The sequence below is a fragment of the Ipomoea triloba genome, chromosome 1, assembly GCF_003576645.1.
Source record: "Ipomoea triloba cultivar NCNSP0323 chromosome 1, ASM357664v1".
Taxonomy (NCBI): domain Eukaryota; kingdom Viridiplantae; phylum Streptophyta; class Magnoliopsida; order Solanales; family Convolvulaceae; genus Ipomoea; species Ipomoea triloba.
In genome coordinates this window covers 6,322,622-6,343,397 of record NC_044916.1, presented here as the reverse complement: position 1 = coordinate 6,343,397, position 20,776 = coordinate 6,322,622, and the positions used below count along the sequence as shown (strand labels likewise).

At 34.3% G+C, this 20,776-nt stretch overlaps 4 protein-coding genes across 5 annotated transcripts; 2 read left to right on the top strand and 2 right to left on the bottom strand.

Moving 5' to 3' along the window:
- Positions 1–3,995: 3,995 nt before the first annotated feature.
- Positions 3,996–5,996, bottom strand: LOC116032717 (thioredoxin 1). Its single transcript, XM_031275424.1, has 2 exons — positions 5,685–5,996; positions 3,996–4,512 (listed from the first exon to the last, which is right to left on the bottom strand). Exons 1-2 carry the CDS (start codon positions 5,896–5,898, stop codon positions 4,199–4,201), a joined length of 528 nt encoding a protein of 175 aa, XP_031131284.1. The 5' UTR covers positions 5,899–5,996; the 3' UTR covers positions 3,996–4,198.
- A 4,903-nt stretch (positions 5,997–10,899) lies between these two features.
- LOC116019710 (zinc finger BED domain-containing protein DAYSLEEPER-like) lies at positions 10,900–12,866 on the top strand. The gene is made up of 5 exons (XM_031260046.1): positions 10,900–11,016; positions 11,149–11,375; positions 11,617–11,621; positions 12,051–12,647; positions 12,712–12,866. The coding sequence occupies exons 1-5, from the start codon at positions 10,900–10,902 to the stop codon at positions 12,864–12,866; spliced, it is 1,101 nt and encodes a 366-aa protein (XP_031115906.1).
- Positions 11,121–14,378, top strand: LOC116020558 (zinc finger BED domain-containing protein RICESLEEPER 2-like). Of its 2 annotated transcripts, XM_031261029.1 has the most exons (5): positions 11,121–11,375; positions 12,051–13,038; positions 13,116–13,852; positions 13,938–13,987; positions 14,146–14,378. In XM_031261029.1, exons 2-4 carry the CDS (start codon positions 12,882–12,884, stop codon positions 13,983–13,985), a joined length of 942 nt encoding a protein of 313 aa, XP_031116889.1. In that variant the 5' UTR covers positions 11,121–11,375; positions 12,051–12,881; the 3' UTR covers positions 13,986–13,987; positions 14,146–14,378. The 2 variants fall into 2 exon arrangements, with proteins under 2 accessions (XP_031116889.1, XP_031116897.1); XM_031261037.1 differs by lacking the exon at positions 11,121–11,375 and having other exon boundaries at positions 11,980–13,038.
- A 1,724-nt stretch (positions 14,379–16,102) lies between these two features.
- Positions 16,103–17,626, bottom strand: LOC116013715. Its single transcript, XM_031253616.1, has one exon. The coding sequence runs from the start codon at positions 17,040–17,042 to the stop codon at positions 16,608–16,610; it is 435 nt and encodes a 144-aa protein (XP_031109476.1). The 5' UTR covers positions 17,043–17,626; the 3' UTR covers positions 16,103–16,607.
- Between the last annotated feature and the right edge of the window lie 3,150 nt (positions 17,627–20,776).

Below are 20,776 nucleotides of genomic sequence, written 5' to 3'. Positions count from 1 at the left end.
TAATAATAATAACATGGTTGCTAGTTGGGCGGTAGAGGAGCGCCTAGCGCCTATGCAGCTATCTAAAAAAACATAATAATAATAATAATAATAATAATAATAATAATAATAATAATAATAATAATGGGCATTTTGAACTTTATACTACTTATTCCATTTCAATTTCCATATATACGAAACATTGGAATTGAATTCCCAGTAATTCTATTCATGCAAACCAAATGAAATTTAAATTACCACTTTATTCTCATATTATTCATCTCTCACGGAATTACAATTCCTTTCATACCTAATTCCCTAACTCCAACCAAATACTCCGTAAACGAAGGACTAATATGATCCGTTCATATAAGAGCGCACTCTCGTGAGAATCTCTTCTCATCAAGGATTACTACGTCTCGGTAAGGATTACTGCGTCTCGGTTCGAACCAGATCGTGTACGGTAGGAATTGAACAAAAAATGGACCGCATCACACTCATATATATAGGAATACTCATATATATCCAATTCCTATATGTATCTCTATATATATAAAAGCAAAATGAAGTAGTTGAAAACTCCCGCCCAAATGAACAGTGCTATGGAAATAGATATACTCACGTGGAGAGAAGAAAAGTGGAACCTGAATTAGAGTAATAGGAAAAACCTGATTTAAAAATAATTAGTATATCTTGAAAGTAGAGTAGTGGTCTGCAAAGTTTATTTTATTTTTGTATCCATATGCACATAGCATGGCTGGTGGGAATATATATATGTAAAAGCAAAAGAGCACATGGCTGGTGGGAATATATGTAAGAGCACATAGTTGTTCTTCTTCATTTTAAGACAAACATGAATGGCATAAATGTATATATTAATAGGCTGGTGAGAATATATGTAAGGTCACATGGTTGTTCTTCTTCAGTGCAAGACAAACATGAATGGTATAAATGTATATTTTAATAATCCCATTGTTAACATTTATGCATGTCTGCACAATGTGGTTGAGGTACCTATATATATATATATTACATTCATAGGAATGTGTCTACAGATCTTCAAGCTTCAATTCACTTTCATAGCATATTGTACTATTGCATACACTCATGGCTCCGTCATACATTCTGGGTCGCAATATTGCTCCCATGAACACCACAAGTGCTATCAAACTGAGGTTGGTACGTACCTATGAAATTCCTGAAAGAAGAGGCGCAACAACCATTAAGTGCAAAGAATGTGTTTTTCATGATCAAGAGGTATGTGTGTTATGGTATACAAAGTAATTAATTTACAGTTTAATACCTTTTTTCACTATATAATGTATATCCATTAACAGGGGACTGTTCTGCATGCAACCATTCCGAGAGATTTGGTACAGAAATATTCTACTATGCTCAAGGTAGGTGACGTGTATTCAATAACAAATTTCTTGGTGATTAGTAACTTCTACACGTACAAGACAAGCCCACACAAACACATGTTGAAGTTCTACTACAAGACAGTTGTTACAGAGCTAAATGACCATGTTTTCCCAAGACATATGTTCCGACTGCAGCATTTGTCAACTTTGAAACAAAAAATGGATATCAATGAAAAAGAATTGATTGGTATGTTGTAAACATTGTTTTGTTTCCTTCACTTACCTATAAGTTCTATTGTTGTACAATTTTTTTTTATCTTTTATGTTTAGATGTAATTGGAATGGTGGTAGAGATACATTCCCCACAAGAGAAGGTCATTGCTGGGAAGCCTACCAGGCTGATTGATTTTCTACTAGAGGATACACAGTAAGATATTGATCTATTAATATCTTTCCATTTTATGCCTGACTAACTACTATTAAAAAAACTTAACTATTTATATGTAATGCTTAGGGGTACTCAAATGCAATGCACAGTTTGGGATGATCATGTTTCCAAACTAGAGCCATTTTACCAATCAACTCAACATGATCATGTTATAATTTTACTACAGTTTTGTAGAGTCAAGGTTGTCCAGAACAGTAAGAGCTCACATTCCTTGACACTCTTTAATTTCATTAATTTTACAGTGTTTGTGCAGCCTAACAATTTTGACTCTCAACAGCTGGTGATATTAAGATATGCAGCAGCTACGATGTTACAAAAATTTATATAAACCATGATTTTCCAGAGTTTCAAGAATTTAGAGAGAGGTAGGGTATTTAACTCACTCTTAGCACACATTTCAGTTTTCTTATTTTCTATACTTTTGTGGTCATTTAGTTTTGATTTTGTATGTATAAACACTTATATGCAGTNAACATGTAACATTAAACAAGGTAGTCATTTAGCTGAATTGTTGATAAAGACGAGTTTAATCATTTGGGATGAAGCGCCCATGATGCACAAACATTGCTTTGAAGCATTAGACCGAACTATGAGGGATTTGTTGCGATTTGTAGACCAAAATAGTTCGACAAAGACATTTGGTGGAAAAACAGTTATATTGGGTGGTGACTTCCGTCAGATACTACCAGTAGTTCCTAAGGGTACAAGACAAGATATTGTATCTGCAACAATAAATTCATCGTATTTGTGGAACAGTTGCAAAGTTTTGAAGCTTACAAGAAACCTACGCACTGTTCGGCATGGGGTTGATCTACAAAGATTAGAAGATTTTGCAAATTGGATTGCTAATATCGGTGATGGAAAGATAGGTGGACCAAATGATGGATATGCAGAAATAGAAATCCCAACTAATATGCTTCTACCATCTGATGGAGACCATATTTCAACAATTGTGAAAAGCACATTTCCGATGTTTGCCACTGGGAATTCTAATCCAAATTTGCTGGAAGGACGTGCTATACTAGCACCAACACTAGATGTGGTTAACTCAGTAAATGAATATATGAATGCGTTGCATACTTCTGAAAGTAGAACATATTTTAGTTGTGACACAGTATGCAAAGCCGATGCAGATAATGGGATACTTGCAGATGTACACACCCCTGAATTCTTAAACGGAATTAGAGTTTCAGGTTTACCAAATCATTCATTGACTTTGAAAATTGGTTCACCGGTAATGTTGATGAGAAATATTGACCATAGTATTGGGTTGTGCAATGGTACCAGACTGATAATCACCAAGTTAGCAGAACATATTATTGAAGCAGAGATAATGACTGGTGCTAACAAAGGAAATAAAGTTTTGATTCCCCGAATGTCCATGTCCCCATCCGATCCAAGGTTGCCATTCAAGTTTCAACGAAAACAATTTCCGTTGATGTTATCATATGCAATGACCATTAATAAAAGTCAGGGTCAAACATTGTCACATGTAGGATTGTTACTAAAGAAATCTGTGTTTGTACATGGTTAGTTGTACGTCGCTGCATCTCGGATTAACAATCCAAATGGTCTAAAAATATTAATTGCCAATGACTCAAGTGGAACTTTTACATTAACCACTAATGTTGTATATCATGAAATTTTTAATAATTTGTAATTTTGATTAATTTAATTTTATTCATAATATAAGTTGTATTTCAATATTTATTGTGAGATAAATATTTATGTTTATTTTTTTTAGGTGTTATGTAAATATTAAATTCATTTTTAATTAATTCACATAATTATACAATAAATTTAACAATATATATCCCGTGCATCGTACGGGTACTATACTAGTAAATATATAGAACAGAATAAAACTCAGAAGCTTGCAACCTCATCACATCTTGTCACTTCACAATTATCCCATTTTCAGATTGTAGCAGATATTTTTTTTAATAGTTTTTGTGGCAACGGTGAGACTCATCCCAAAAATCTTTCAATTAGATTCAGGGACTCAAAATCTTTTAATTCGATTCAGGGTACCTGGACCGGGGGAAGTTGGGAGGGGAGTGAGGACAGACCTATGGGTTGCGAACTCTCAATTTCAATAGTTTTACTTAACAAAAGCTGATTGACAATCCCTTGGCCTAATCCTTACCATAGAGATAAGGTTTTTAGAGGGGTGGGGGGTGAGTCATGGTTATACTTGTGCCAAAGAATATACAAAGGTCATTTCCATTTAAGAAAATTTATCAAGTTCAGGCGTCAAAGAATATGCAATTACTAAAGTCACCTTAGACAGAACAGCAACACAGCAGTATTCAACTATACAGGGCAATAACAGGTCTTTTAAAGCCATTGTGTCACAAAATTCTACTGCATATAAATAATATGCTGAGGGCTGAATTCCCACCAAGCAAACTTAACAGAACTTTTCTATGCAGGTGCACAATGTCGATTTGGGAACTGCACCGATTACTGCATCCCTTTTCTCCCCATTCTTGAAAATCATGACAGTTGGGATGCTTCGGATCCCGTATTTGGTTGCAATCGACGGGGACTCATCCGTGTTCACCTTGTAGCATTTAAGCTTGCCAGCATATTCCTTTGCTAGTTCATCAATAACCGGATGGATCATCCGGCATGGACCACACCATGGTGCCCAAAATTCAACAAGAACAGGAAGGTCACAGTCAAGGACAAGCGATTGCCATGTGTCGTCAGAAACAGGAGGAACTACAAAATTCATAAAACATAACTTCAGAAGTAGTTCAGTTAGTGGCATGGATGCAACTAAGCATATAACAGTAGTTTATGCTCCAGCATTCTATTACATCAGCAATAACATTTCAAAGACAATAATTGTATCACTTCTAGTCATCATCAAGGGAAAACAGTTGAAGCATCAGCACATAAACTCATGTATAGCAGCTTGACATACACCAATAGTGCTGGTTATCAACAACTGGCTCAATTGTAATGTTTGACATAGACAGTAAGCATTTAGCAATTGAAATGCAGATCATGAGATGAAGCATAAGAACTAATACTGACATTCCTCATTCCAAAGACCCAAAAGGTCCAGAATGATGAACATTCTGGATAGTAAATCGGTATTACAAACTCCAGCACATAGTATTGAAGTATTGAACAAGGTTATGTTGTCATGACAAGGAGTACTACCAAACCAAGGACGAACAAATTAGTCAGCAATGCAAGAGAAAGGAGCAAAAGTTGTCATATTCAAAGTTGAAGTTTGAAATGTTGTTTTAAATCGTAATAAGTTCATGTTCAGTTTAAAGAATATCATAGTTACTAACAGATCCACTCAGGCTAGATTCGTACACTAGCTACTTCGAGAAAAAGTATCAAGTAGAGCACTAGTATGAGAGATTCAAATAGCTATGAGATAAATGTACAAGTAACTTTCCAATTTACCTTAGTACTTTTCCCAGAGAGAGTATACTAACCGAGGCCAATGACAACATGTCAACATAGCATATGTACAGTATCCTGGAACTTGAATTTTACACTTCACACTTAGGGTTAATTAGGGTTAATCTAGCTTTCCAAAAAGGCACTTTACCAGAAAATCATATGTATTAATCCTGGGGACAAACTATAGATGGATAAAGGAACAATATTATTCAAACGATCTATTTCGATATTTAAAGTTGAGTTCTAACATCTTTCACAGATAAAAAAAATTCATTTCATCACAGTAGTTTAATAGTTTGATGTTAAGCGTGGATACACCTCATGAGTCATGACAGTGAAATCATTTCTACCAAAAAATAAAAAACACAAAATAAATAACATTTCAACCATCGAACCGAGAAATCAATCTCTCGACCACATACATATAACATACTCCGTACATAATCAGTAAAAATTGACACAGTACTAACCCTCAGTAGCGGTATTCCGAGCCTCGCAGACAATCCGACCTCCGCGGAAAGAGAGCTTGGAGCTGGAAGCAAGCGAAGCGGAGGAACGGATCTTAAGGCCTCTAAACTCAGAGAAGCGAACGGAGGTCCGGCGACCGGAGATGGAAGAAGCAGAGATCGGAGCCAAGGGCGCGGAGGCGCGAGGAACCGTGAGAGTTTCCAACAGAGCAGCCATGGATTGAAGGTTGAGGTATGGCAAGGGAGGAAGAGTGAGAGATATTTACAGGAGAAAAGATGTGAGATGAAGAAAGGAGTGGAGTTAGGTCTGTGGCTCAGTAGCGTTCGATTGGGTTTATTTGGATTAGAGGATGAATGGATGAGGAATATGCTGAGTGTCTGGTCCACGCGCCACGTGCCGCTCAATTGTCGTCTGGACGAATTTGATTTTGGATTCTTTTCAGGTTTTGGATTGGGTTATTACTTTTGTGGGCTTTCAATTTTTTTGTTGTACGGAGTAATTGTTTAACCCAATATGGTTCGGTCTATATATGGCATTTTATTAGTTTCTCTCTCACTCCACATACACATAGTCACATATAATTCAATCATTATTCTATGTAACATGCTCCATGTATTGGTGTGAATCATAAATAAAAAGTACATTTTTTAAAATGTATTATTTGTATACATAAAGTACATGATGTTTTATATATTATCAAATACTGTACATTCAATACACAAATAATGTATTTTTAGTATATTAAAAATGTATATTGCATTAATGGTTCACACAGCTATGTGGACCATGATTCACACAATAATTTACCCATATAATTAAGGTCACATGAGAATAATGCTTTTGTAATAATTACAAAAATAACATCTTATTTTTCTTTATTTTTAAATCGCTGATTAACTAGATGGATGAATGAGAATGTATCGCATTCTTTTACAAGAAGCACTAAAACCTTCCTAGTCGAAGGGACACTAATTCTATCACATCAAAAATACTATAGTGTAACATAGGAAAGGCATTGCCCCGTAAAGTAGCTTAAGTGGTAAACCACATAACCTAAAGTCACCACCTAAACAACATAGTGAAGTTTCAATTCTTACCTCCAACATCTTTGAGCTAGGCTCCCTAGCATGAACTACATATTGTTCGAATACGATTTGCATTGATGATAATTGATACTTTAATTATTTCACATAATACAAATTATATACAATAATAAATGTACTTTCATTTTAATCTTGTCAATTGTTTTGTTAGCAACATTTTTTAGATAATTAATTGGAATAAATTTTATTGATTAATTTAATATTCTAAAATTCAAGAGATGAGGACGAAACCCAAAATCACAAATTAACGAACCAATATTAGCATTATTTGTTCTTGTTCCAAAACTAATCATTTGAGTTAGGAAATGTACATCCTAAAAGTGTAAAAAACACACACACATAATAAATCACTAATTAATTAATCAATTAGGACTTCAATATGTGTTTTGGGTTTCTTTAATATATACATAGTAGAATTTATATATATATATATATATATATATATATATATATATATATATATATATTATAATCAAATGAGACAATATCTTCTCATTGGACTATGAAACACAACATGATTGCACACAGTCTATTACAGGAACGCACACATACTAGAGTGTTGGCAATTTGCCCAACACAATCTACTGTGTGTGCATTCATGTTGTGTCTCACAGTCTAGGTGCTAAATATGAGAACCACCCTCCAATGAGTTGGTATGGTATAGTTGGTATGGTATTAAGTAGTAGATATTACTTTTGGTTGGAATTTCTTTAAGTATTCATTTTTGGATAGGTTTGTCATTGTCTTCATCTTCATTGGTTGTTCACTTCTTTTTTGTTGGTAGTGTCTTTTGTGCAATTGGTTACTAGTGCTAGTTTGCAACATGAATAGCATCAGACGAATGAATATGCATTACTATCACAAATTGAATGCTGAAAATATATCAAAAGAAGTGATAGAGAAGGGGCAAAATCATATCATCGGCGTTTTTCTTTCACTTCTATCCAGCAGATAGCTAAATAGAGCCAATGATGCACACTATCTTCAATCTGATTTGCCTAACCAAAAAAACACTTGAAGGCTCGACAAATTTCCCAATTTCAGAAGAATCAATCTTTAAATCTGGTTTGTATGAAGTTGTAATTGTACTAAACTTTTTGTATTTGACATAACATATGGAATTGAACCATATACGTTGTTGTTATTATGCAGGAGCTACCACTTATTGTAATGAAATTATGCAGGAGCTACCACTTATTGTAATGAAATCAAGCAATGTCTTAAAAATCAAGATCTTAGTTGATGATGCTTAACCAATTGATGTCACTTCATCGTCTCCTGCATTTGTTTCAATGCTTAATGCTCCACAAGGTTGACTAGCAATGTCTTAAAAATCAAGATCTTAGCTGATGATGCTTAACCAATTGATGTCACTTCATCGTCTCCTGCATTTGTTTCAATGCTCCATGCTCCACAAGGTTGATGATGTCATTGCAACTGGACTGTTGTTGCTTGAGTTTCTTGATGAATTCATTTTTCCTTCATTTTTACTCAACTTTCTAGACCATCCTTTGCAACTGGACTGTTGTTGCTTGAGTTTCTTGATGAATTCATTTTTCCTTCATTTTTACTCAACTTTCTAGACCATCCTTGTCTTTCTTCAAGAGTGGATTCACTTTCCTAATGAAAATGACCCTATAATGTAAGATTCCCTTACTCATTTACAAAAAAAAACTCTGTCCTTCATCACTTTCCATCTGCTAAAAACATATTGGTTTCCTTATAAATTATAATGCAATTTGAAGAGTGTTAGCTTGTATTCTTTTACATTTCTCATTCTAGAAGTATCATAAATACTTTCTCAACACAAGTTAGGCATTTGGTGTAGAATTAACAAGAACCTTACCGCCACTTTGAGTTCAACATCTATATATTAAAAAATATTAAAATCCCATTTGGTTCACCAGAATAGATAAATTATTAGAATTGCAACTGTAAGGAAAAAATATTAAGAAGGGGAGAGGATTGCATACATTAAATAAAAGAAAATAATCACTTCAAAAATACAAATGGAGAAACTCTTTAATTGCACTGCATTGCATTGCATTGACTGACGACACTGTAAAACAGAGTGATGTATGAGAAACAAGAAGACTATGGAGTTTTTCTTTATGATTGCACTATTATTGCTACCATTTGATCGGACAAAAACTCTCAAAGTTTCAGCGACTATTTGTCATCATCTTCGTAATCACCATCTTCACTCAAATCCTCATCCTCATCTTCATCAAAATCGTTAACATCTCCATCTCCGAACTCGCCGTCGCTGTCCTCATCGCCGTCGCTTTCTTCATATTCTTCGCGGTCGGGAGTAACGGCGCGGCCGCGAACCTCCATTCGAGAATGTTCCATCGACATACCGAAGGGGAGATTCCAGGTAGGTTGAAACACTGCGCCCATCAGAGGTTGAGATAAAGCAGAGTTGGGAATCGGCAATCGAGAATCAGCGGAGATATCAAACAGCTTGGTGGCGGCTCCGGCGGCGAGGGAGGGGCGGAGGAGGTGCTTTTGGATGAGGGCGTGGAGGGGAGATTTATTCAATCGGAGGAGCGTAGATGTGGCGGCCATGGTAGCTTCGCTTCGAAGATGGAGGCAGAGCTGAGATGCAGAGTTGTAGGGTTTTAGAAGCGAGGGTTTTAAAATCAGTTGGGGGTTCCAGAGAGATCTATGGAAATTTGGAAAGGGCCTAGTCACGTGACAAAAGCGTGTCCTTTCGTGGTGTTGTGCCACATGCTTTGTATTTGAATTTCGTAAGTTTTATTTTTTTTTTAAGCGAACAAGATTTGACCTTAGTTGTATTGCTAATTGCACTATTTGTGTCATACTCCCCAATCTCTAATAAAATAACAATTCACATATCTATAGTCACCATTATTTACATACCATTCCATACACATAAAGTTGTCAAAACATGTTCCACAAAGATAGTTTTGCGACTATAAAACTTTGTATTACTATTTGTTTTAACTATCTAAATTTGATTGTCCAACTATTAGCCTTTTTTTTTTTTTTTTAAACTTATAGGTTAGCCCGCCAAAGCCCCTAGGCCATAGTAGGGGTTTGGTTGGGCAATATGTTCTACGTAAGCCTAAATGGCAAGGGAAAATTATTGTGGACTGGACAGAGTTTTATGAACCATAAATACAATGTACATTTTTAATATACTAAAAGTAAATTATTTATATACAGAATGCATATTGTTTGATAGTAAACAAAATAATGTAATTTCAATACTCAAATAGTGTACTTTACATACACAAATAATGTATTTTAGTATGTTAAAAGTGTACTTTTTTATTTATAGTTCACACAGTTGTGTGAACCATAGTCCATAGAATAATTATTGAATGACAAGCTATCTCAACAATTTATATCGTGGACCATGGTGCACAATGCATTGTGCACCCCGTACCAAAATTGTAGGAGATGAGTTATGTGTATTCTAGGCCATCATTATGTGTATTCTAGGTAACCATTCTGTGTATTTATGTTAGTAACACGTGTTTTGATGTGTTTGTGCATTCGAATGTTTAGGAGGATGAGTTCTATATATTTTGTATCAATATTATGTGTATTCTAGGCAACTGTTCTATGTATTTATGCTATTAACACATGTTGTGATGTGTTTGTGCATTCGAATGCTAGGAGGATGAGTTCTGTGTATTTTGTGTTAATATTATGTGTATTTATGTTAGTAACATTCGAATGTTAGAATGGTGAGTTCTATGTATTTCGTGTCAATATTCTGTGTATTCTAGGCAACCGTTCTGTGTATTCATGTTAGTAACACATGTTGTGATGTGTTTGTGCATTCGAATGTTAGGATACACAGAATATAAACACACGTATTATCTCTTATGTTCCATGTTTTTTCAAATTTCACAATGTTGTTTAAATATTCACATTTTGTCGTGTGTGTTTTTGTGATCTAATGAATTTGTGTGTGTTTTTTGTTCTTGTTTATTCGTCACTGTTTTTGTTGTTGTTCAAATTACATTTATATTTTAATTTTTTTTTAAAAAAAAAGAAGAAAAACACGTAACACTACAGCGGGGTATAACAATCCCTATCCCACCTTGTCAAGTGAAGAGTTTTGTCGGGCCTAGGAGTGTCAATGAGTCGAGCCGCTCACGAATTGCTTGGTCAAAGCTTGACTCAATCGAGCTTAAACCGAACTCGAGCGGCTCGTTTAATAACCGAGCTCGAGCTCGAGCTCAAATATTCTAGGCTCGTACTCTCGAGCTATATATATATATATATATTAAAATTTATAAAACTAAAATCCTTTAATATTTAAAAATAAAATTTCAAACCCCAAGCCCCCTGATCCCTAATTCTCTGCCCTTCTATCACCCCAACTCAGCCGACAGCCCAACACCATCCTTGCGACAGCTCCTCCCTGCCTCCCTGCCGAGTTCCGACCGGCGACCACAAATCTGCTACCGACGACACCGGAAGACTCCGCGTCTCCTCTCCGGTCTCCGCCCCCGCCTCTGCCGACGATGAAGTTGCTGCCTACGGCCCCTGCCGAGTGCCCAGGACGAAGTTGCCGACTCTGAACTTAGCCGCCCCTGTGAAGTGTGAACTAAGGTATGTGCTTCTAGTTTTCTACTTTCTAATCTAATCTTCTATTGCTGTTTGACTTGTTTCTCTAAGAACGAATGGGATATTTGAAATTTGGAATATTGGATTATTGAGTTTTATTTTGCAGTCTAGCCGTCTAGGTTCACAGTTGACACTATGCTCCTAGCAATATGAAATTAAATTCTCTCTTAAGAACGAATGGGACATTGGAAATTGGAATATTGGATTATCGAGTTTTATTTTGCAGTCTAGGTTCATAGTTGACACTATGTTCCTACAATATGAAATTAAATTTACAATGGCAACAGTCAAATTGTTTAATAATCACATCTCAAAAGGAAAACTAAATTACAACAACAAAGCAGTAAAATCTCAGAAACACTGCACAGATTATGCATGTTAACTTAATCAGTCTACTCCATATACAAATTACTGAAAATCATAACCATCTTGCCTTGTTTTAATTACACTCACTTTCTCCCTTTGCCAATTACAATCAAACACTTCCCCATTAATTTCCTCTATCTCTTGCAGGGTAAATGCAGTTACATGCACTGCCTCTTTCATCTTTTTTATTTTTATTTTTATTTTTTAGCTTTTATTTTCCATATGCTATGTTATGGATATTGGATTATTCAGCTTTTATTTGGGTTGACTAATTTTGTTATTGTTTTTCATTAGTTATGTCTACAGAGAATTCATCTATCCAGCAAAATTCATACACTTCAAGTAGTGATGGAGTTTCATCTTCCAATCCTACATTACATCCTGAAAAGTTTGACATGGAACTTATGAGGGAGTCTATTGCTCATTGGGTCATGATACATGAACATCCATTTACCATTTTGGAGGAAGTAGGATTTGACCTCATGATGAAACGAGTAATGCCCGAGTGGAAAGAAATTAGTAGAAACACAATTGAATCAGATTGTTTGAAAGTTTATGAGACTGAAAAGAAGAAGTTGAAGAACAATCTTGAATGTGTTAGTAAAGTAAGTTTGACAATAGATTGTTGGAAATCAAAAAATCAAAAGATTGAGTATATGGTTGTTATTGGGCACTGGATTGATTCTTCTTGGAGATTACAGAAGAGAGTTTTAAGTTTCATTAACATTCCACCACCGATGAGAGGTTTTCTGATTTCTAATGCTATATTTAGATGCATGAAAGAGTGGGGCATTGAAAAGAAAGTTTTTTCAATTACAGTTGATAATGCTTCAAGTAATGATTCTACTATTCGATACATGAAGGATACACTCCAAAGATTAAGAAGGTTTGGTATGTGGGGGACATTTATTTCATGTTCGTTGTTATGCACACATTTTGAACTTGTGTGTTCAAGATGGATTAGATGAGATTCAACACGTCATTCAAGATGTTAGAGATAGTGTAGAATATGTGAATCGGTCGGAGGCAAGACGTATACAATTTGCAAACTGTGTGCAAAAATTGCAATTGAAAGATATGAAATTGATCCGTGATTGTAAAACTAGATGAAACTCGACTTTTGAGATGTTAAGTTGTGCACTCAAGTTCAAAGAAGCTTTTAAGATGTTAAAAGATCGTGATTCATTCTTTGACAATTGTCCATTAGAAGATAATTGGGATAAGGTTGCCAAAGTTTGCTCAATTTTAGAGATTTTCTGGACAGCTACTCACATTATTTCAGGTTTGTATCTTTTAACTTATTTTTTAAATTTGGTTTAGGATGTGACTTGTGAGTATCTGAATTTAAATTTGTTTCAGGTTGTGAGTACCCTACTTCAAATTTGTTTCTTCAAGAAGTTTACAAAATCAAATCAGTATTGGATAGTCATGTAGATGATGAAGATTCCTTTATAAGGGATTTGGTTAGAAGAATGAAGATGAAATTTGATAAATATTGGGATGAGTGTAATTTGTTGACAACTATAGGTGCTGTGTTTGATCCAACAAAGAAAATGCTTGCAATTGAATTTTGTTTCTCTAGATTTTATTCTAATGAGGAAGCTAAGGAGAATATAGCAAGAGTGAAGGAGATCATCAATATTCTTTATGAGGAGTATGTTGCTGAATCAGTGAACAAAAGAAATTTTAAAAATTCAGGTTCTTCAAACACTTTTGGAAGCCAAGTCAACCACCGAAGTTCTACATATACTTGTGATGATTTTAATGCATATTGTGCAGAAGTTGAAGCTTCAGAGCCTAAAAGATCGGAGCTATTAGACTATCTAGAAAAAGGGCGTCTTAAGAAGAATGAGGTTCCTAGCAACTTTTCTTGTTTAGACTGGTGGAAGATGAATAGAATGCAATATCCAATATTATCAAGAATGGCAGTTGATATTTTAGCTATACCTGTTAGCACTGTGGCTTCAGAAGCAACGTTTAGTGCTGGGACAAGGGTAATTAATTCTTATCATGCATCATTGTTGCCTGAAACAACACAAGCCTTACTTTGTGGGGGTGATTGGCTTCGACATATACATGGAGTTACCAAAAATAAAGTAAGTTAACTTTTATGCTAAATGATACATTATTTTTTTAGAACATTTTTTCAATTACACGCTTATTTATCTTTTTTTTTTTCAGAAAGAAAAATCATATCAAGAAATTTTTCTTCCGGTATCCAACGCATAAAAGTAAGTTACACACATTTTTTTTAAATTTAGTATTCTTGACTTATTTTTTAGTTTTGAATTTCTTAAATTATGTAAATGTATTGTCACATTGTCTGGCTATTTTTAATTACTTTCATTTGTTGTCTAATATTATGCATATTTTTTTGCAAATTCAACAGATATTTCTTATTCTGAACTGCCTATCTTGGAAGAAATATCTTGAAATGAACAAGGAATCAAGGACCATTGTTGTAGTGTTGTTTACTTGTAATTGATGTGAAGTTGTGAACTTGTTTTGAATGATTTGAACATTAAAGTTTAGACTTTTGAAATTTTTTAAAGTTTTTTTTTTAATATTTATGTATTGGTACAACAATTTTGATTAGTAATGGAAACATGAAGTTAGACGAAATCGAGCTCGAACTCGAGCATAAAATTTCAAACATCTGTACTCGAGCTCGAGCTCAAGTTCGAGTCATTGAATTCGAGCTGTTGAGCCTAACAAGCTGAGCTCGAGCAGCTCGAAAATTGACGAGCCGAGCTCGAGCCCATCCATTCATAATCGAGCTCGACTCGGCTCGTTTACACCCCTAGTCAGCTTTGTCTTGCCAACACATTTTGATAGTACTACATAGACGCACCATTCTTTTTATAATCTTATTTGATACTCCATATATATTTTTACATCTATATTTGCCATTACCTTAAACATGAAAATTTGATTTCTTCAAGTTCTAATGTAGTGCCAAACAAAGATAGAACTAATAGAAGAGTCCAATGTAAGAGCTTGAAGTTTGTCAAAAAAAAGACCCACCGAGATAGTAAGAATGTTTATCTCATCAGAAATAAAATTTCTATTTTACCTATATAATCATTTAAGGGTTTTTTTTTTCATCTAAATCTAACAGAAATTAACAAGATGAATCAAAATCGGCACTTCAGAAATAACTTAGTGATAAAAATTAAGCACGACAATAACTGAAGAATAGGTATAGCTCATTGACCAAATATACCATTTCCCTTGTTAATAAGGCCTAAAGTATTGAGCTTGTTTTCTCTTCTTGTAATCTTGGTAGAGGCCCACTCACAAGGTTAAGCATGGGCCCAAGGGAGAAATTCTTGACTGCACCTCCATACAGATACTAGTTGTTATACCATGGATCAAGGTCCCCTTGTAAAGTGAACCTTAGTCATAAATGACATTGAATTGCATATATTTTTAATATTGGAATTGACTGCAGTATTTGAAATGAACTTGTGAATACAAAATAATATAATCAATTACATATATATTAACATTGTCTATTCGTAATGTACAAATTTTGAATTTTTAAAAGATAAATTGTATGGAGTAAATATTTAGTATGCAAATTTTGAATTTTTAAAAGATAAATTGTATGTTGTAAATATTTAGTATGCAAATTATGTATAGGTCTATCTTGCAGGGTGAACCCGAGTCCACAAAATAATTTGCGGCATCTTGTCCAACCAAGCATTGACAGCAGTTGACCTTACTCCATGAACAAAAAGGAGGTCACAGAGTCATTATCTTGTTTATTTTCTGTGCTAGTTCTCCCAAGAACTGTAAAATTATAGGGTGAAAAGGCAATGCCACTATAAAAGACAAAGTACTCTATGCTCAATCAAACAGTTACAAGTACAGTTCTATCACCTAGCCAGTTCAAACATTAAAGCCTTCAACAAAGCCACTTTTGTTTGCATGAGCCTCTCAACCATTTCTTTCAAAGTGCCCACTAAGCATATATTCAGCTCTCAACTCCTTTGATTCACAAAACCCTCAGAATATATTCTTCTTTTGGCTTTAGAATCAGGTGCAGCAACCAGCAAAGGCAGCTTATCTTTGGCGATCATAGTGAAAGAAATAGGACACGAAGACCCTATTGTGTATCGCACGTTTTAGGAACAATACAAGAAAGAAATCAAGAATAACCTCATAAACAATCACAAGAATATATCGATGTAGCCACTTTATTATTGAATTTAAGCAAGACAAGTAATGCAAATCTTCTTCCAGAATAACCTCAGCAGCCGACATCCTGAGCATATGCCTATGTTATACATACACCCAAAGAATATTTCTAAATTATAACTATCAATTAGAGACTAAGGAACAAATGCAGAAAAAAAGCATATAACTTAATGTATCAAAAAGGTACCGGGAACTTTTATTCTTTGATAAGATGTACAAGAAAGTCAATCAGGTGGTGAATGAAAACACTTTACACTTAAAAACCAGAAAACAAGTCGAGCATGTTTCGTTTGTTCAGGAATGTAATTCAAAGTTCTTTCTGAATGACAGAAAAAGAAGGCTTTCCATGGCTGAATCATATCCGAAATTCCTGAATATGCTCAAAAGAAGACAGATAAATCGGGTTTTTAACCTGTTCTCCAAACCCTGTTTCACTTCCATGTAACTAAAACTTTAAGGCTGAGAAGATACACAAAAGGATCCAAATCAAGCAATCATATCATATTTCACCAATTCACCAGCAATTTCAATGCAGTGTCACTTACAATGTAGCCTCAGAAGCACAGTTAGCAACAAGATGTACTGGCGAATTCATCGAGCAATGAAGATTCAGCAAAATCTAGGATATCCAATTGCGATTCTCAGCCCGGACTAATCATACTTCTCTCTCCAAGAGTACACAAGGAAGAAAACCCAAGACAGTCCCAAGGCGAGATCCCCAACTACGAGCCTCAGCCAATCGCGGCCAAGATCCTCGAGCCTCCTCTCAAAGTAAATTCTCCAAACAGCCATAGCTACATGGAGAAGCACACACCCCCTGGCAAAGAAGCCATGGAAGTCCCTGTCCTTCACAAATGCAACCATGAACAACAGAAATCCAATGGCAAACAGGAGTAACCCCGAGAACGAATCGGAGGTTTGGATTATGAGCTGATCATGAGATGTTGATCCCAACAGCTTGCTGGCACGCTCTCTGCCATGGCTAAACACAAGCAAATCATTGCTATAGAACATCATCAAAGCTCCACAGCTTAAGGCCACCAAAGAATGCAGCATACACAGAAGGAAAAACCCAGGTGAACTCATGGATATCTCCTTTAATTTACCCCAACAAAGCTTCAATTTTTAACCGTGAAAAACTATAATCCTTTCAAATCCAGTGCTCCCTTGAAAACCCCCAAATGAGTAATTGATCAAACGCAACACTCAACTACGTACTAATCACGCCTTCAATCTCAACTTCCAAAACACATTTCATAGAAAAACACGATCGAATTCCAAAACCAAACCCTAAAGTTCTCTTTCAAACAAGATATTTACCTACAAGGCTACAATTAAGCCCCGATGCCATAAGTAGCTGAAGAGGAAGAGCCAAACTCTCGGAAACGACAGATAATCAACATGATAGTCCCTCTCAGCTACGAGGATATGAACTTAGAAGCTCACAAGTTAACTTCCAAGAACGATCTGGAAACAAAGCACAAAGAGGGTGCAAAGAGAGAGCCAAAGAAATGCCTTTCTTTTCGTGACTAACTCAAGAAAACCCTCAGATCCAAAACCCCAAATCTCTGCAAGTGAATTGGCGAAGAATCTGAGAGGAATTCATAGAAAGAGAGTTTTCTTTGCAATTTGCAATTTACAATTTGGGAGAGTAAAAACAGTAGTGTGGTGTTGTTCTTTTCTTGGGAGTTTCAAGATGTGTTGGTGAAGGTGGGGTCCATCTTACCGTTTCAGATTTTAACGTTTTCGTACAAAGCCAAAGGGGAAGTGTGGATTAACATTACAAGTTTATTACATATTTCTCCATTTGTCCTTGCGCGAATGAAAATATCACCCGACAAATTATATTAGAGAGATAAATCATATTATATCAAACAAAAAAAATTAAATCTCACTAAAAAAATTTCTATAGAAATTCTTTGATATTTGTTCGACTACCTCTTTCAATGATTTTTTTTAAATACTTTTGAACACATCAAGGGACAAGCCTGCAACAATTCATTTAGTCATATTTCAATACAATTAGAGTGTGTTTGGTTCGCATAAAGAAATTAAAATCGGAATCGGAATGAAATCAAATACTCCGTACTTAATAATGATAATAGGCTTTGATGAAAGTATTTTGCATGTTTGGTAGTATAGTATAATTAGAATGATTACCAATATTGATATTTCGTTGTGTATAACCTTATAATGAGAATAACGGTTTTACAAATACAACAACAAAAAATTAAGGCAATTGATCATAATATTATGACATTCAAACCACTAATATGAACAAAAAAATTATCTAAAAGCACTAATCTGAACTTGAAAATCAAATTACCAATAAGATGGAATGATATCCATTTTAATTAGGGAATGCGATTTTTAATTGAAGGGGTAGTCAAATCCTATAGTTGCGTTTTAAAAAATTGTCAACCAAACACTAATTATGATTTTGATTTTCATTTCTGATGTATAAACCCATGAACCAAACACACCATTAGATTTATCAAAATTTATCCAAACTCAAAAACATTTACATATCCTCAAACCCATTATACACTACTAGAAAATTACCAAAATCCATATTGTGAGCAGTTTTAGATTTTTTTTGGGTGATGAGAGAAACACGTAATCACTACTTAAGAGTAAGTATAGAGTAAACTCAGTCTTGTGATTTTAACCGACAAAGGATTACAATAAGATAAATCAGTTTAAATTATTCATAGCATATCAATTTAAAATCAAGAATGCCGATAGGACAATAGCTTAGAAGTATTTATTTTTAAAAAATAAAAATAAACGCTGGGTGCATACACAACTCTATAGAGTACTTCAGATGTTAAGGTTCTATTTTGATTTTTAAATTTTAAAGCTATAAGGCCTTCTCCAATAGTTAGAATTTTGGTGTAGATTTTGTAAGTGTCATTAGGAAAGAAAAAATGAGGTGGAAGAAAAAAAAAAGGAAAAAAAAATTACAAAACAAAATCTGACCCCAAAAAAAAAAAATTAATATTACGCGCCAGGCGGACGCATGCAGTCTGGGCGCGAATCTGCACCCCACGCACATGGGGAGCAGCTGTTTTCCATTTCAGTGGGTCCTATATGAGCTTACAAAATCCCTTCTTTGTAGGAGAAATATATCACTAATTTTTCTTCATCCCATTAGTTAACAAAACAATGAATCAACTTTTATTTCTTAGAATTTGTGCCCAAACCCACTATTGGGGACGGCCTTAATATATAAAGTTATTTTATATTCCGTCGGTATATAGTATCGGAGTATTGGGCATCCTTATCAAGGGAGTTTATTCACGGTTTTTTAGAAGTTTTTTTAAATTTGATTAGGAAAGAGAAAATTGGAAGATATGAAAAAAAAAACAAAATTGATTTTAAAAAAAAAATTAGAGCTCTGTCAGGCGCGCCTAACGCGCGCGTGCACTGCACACACCTGCTGTGTGCGAAACGTGCACAATAGATAGTAAAAAAAAATTATGTTACTGTTCTATAACTTGCTTTGCAGGAGATCCCTTTTTTTCTCTCACCTCCACATCACGTATCACTCTTCTAAAAACAATCAAATCTCCATTGATGTATATGCTCAGTATATGCTCAGTATTTATCATTGCAAATGTCTTTTGACTGTATAGGTATATATTTCAATTATTTTAGAGCATTGAAGTGAGGTTTAACATATATAGGAATAATATTATAATTAATCTTGTTTTTGCTCGTTAATAACGTATTGCACATTTGCACATCAATTAATTTATAATGGAGTCATAATAAGCATTTAACAACAAATAGTACATAAAATACAAATTTTATTTACCAAAAAATTAAAAAATACAAGTTTTAAATTATTACTCATATCAATTTTATTTGCTTAAGTCTTTATTTATTGATAAGTAACTTTTGCCCATGTAAGATGAAATTAATTCAACTAATGATGTTGTTTTGAGGACAAAACACAATTAATCAACTCAAAATAAGTTTGTAAGTCTTTTTTTTGGCTAACAATTATAAGAAGTGAGATTCAAAGTTTTTTTTCCAAAAGGTTAAATCCCCAACTCTGAGGGTTCCCCACACTCCGACAGTGTATATGGAAAGATGTAAATTAGAGAAGTTGTTTGTCTTCTCAAACTTCACCAATGTAATCAACTGAGTTGTCTATGCGAGCGAGGTTCACTTATCCAGAACTAAAAAATACACTGACATCCAAATATTTGGGGCCTACAATTAAAACTTAAATAATACTTAAATAATAATGATGTTGTGAAGAAATTTATGTGATTCTTAAATGATGATGATGATGTGAAGAAATTTATGTGATTCTTAAATTGCACGTCAAATCCACCTCAAGATTGCCGACGCGTTTAATCCATTTTTTGTTATCTTTTTCATAATTTTCTCTTTTATTTTTCAGTAGGGGTGTGTTTGAAAACCTGAAAAAATAATGTCTGAAAATTATTTTTCGAATTTTCAGTGTTTAGTTACATGAGAAAAATGAAAGTCAATAAAAAATATGAGTGCAGTCAATGAAATATAGAGATGATTTTTTGAAAAATGACTTTCCCATTTTTTGAGACAAGACTTTCTCAATAAAATAGGTCTTGAGATCCCATGATCCCATCAATATCAATCATATTAAAATAATTAAAATTTAATAAATTAATATCAAACATTTGCATTTTATAAATTATCATTCATGTGGGAGTGTTAATCGGGACACCAGATGCCACTTGACCACAAGGTCTTTGGCTTGTGCAAATCATATTAAAAATTATAACATAACATCATTTTTTTTTAAATAGTATGTATCAAAATATTTACTG